General features: G+C 61.2%; 1 protein-coding gene across 1 annotated transcript in view; it reads left to right on the top strand.

Moving 5' to 3' along the window:
• LOC108804193 (ATP-dependent RNA helicase DQX1-like) overlaps window positions 1-420 on the top strand; it is a gene marked incomplete at its 3' end in the record, with an annotated part of 2655 nt that extends 2235 nt beyond the window's left edge. The window contains exon 2 of the mRNA XM_018575948.1: window positions 178-420. Coding sequence (XP_018431450.1) covers window positions 178-420 — 243 coding nt within the window. The remainder of the gene's footprint in view (window positions 1-177) is intronic.
• Window positions 421-484: the final 64 nt, after the last annotated feature.

The following is a 484-nucleotide window of genomic DNA, read 5'->3' as shown; positions in this document are numbered from 1 at the left end:
GGAGGGCGTGTACATTGGAGGCTGACATACGTGTGCGTGTGGGGGAGGGCGTGTACATTGGAGGCTGACATACGTGTGCGTGTGACGGAGGGCGTGTACATTGGAGGCTGACATACGTGTGCGTGTGACGGAGGGCGTGTACATTGGAGGCTGACATACGTGTGCTTTCCTTCACAGGAAGTAGAGCGATGCTCTGCGGCTCTCCTCACTGAGTCCGTGTCCCTGAGCCCCAGTCTGGGGTCTCTGCTGCCGGTGGCTCTTCTCCCCAGTGCAGGCGCCTCCGTGCAGAACATATACGAGGCGACGCACAGCCAGTGTGACTACGAGCGCCACGTCTTCCTCACCCCCGCCGTGGCCGAGCTCTCCTTCTCCGTGGCCGGGATACGATTCGTCATCGATACCGGGAGCGAGGTGACATCTGTGAGTACCGGGGGGTCAGGACTTCCGTCCATTGTGCCCTCTCCACCCCATCCGCTCCATTGTG

The sequence above is a fragment of the Nanorana parkeri genome, unplaced genomic scaffold (genome assembly GCF_000935625.1).
Source record: "Nanorana parkeri isolate BGI_ZX_2015 unplaced genomic scaffold, ASM93562v1 scaffold6086, whole genome shotgun sequence".
NCBI lineage: Eukaryota > Metazoa > Chordata > Amphibia > Anura > Dicroglossidae > Nanorana > Nanorana parkeri.
This window is presented reverse-complemented; position numbering and strand designations above follow the sequence as displayed.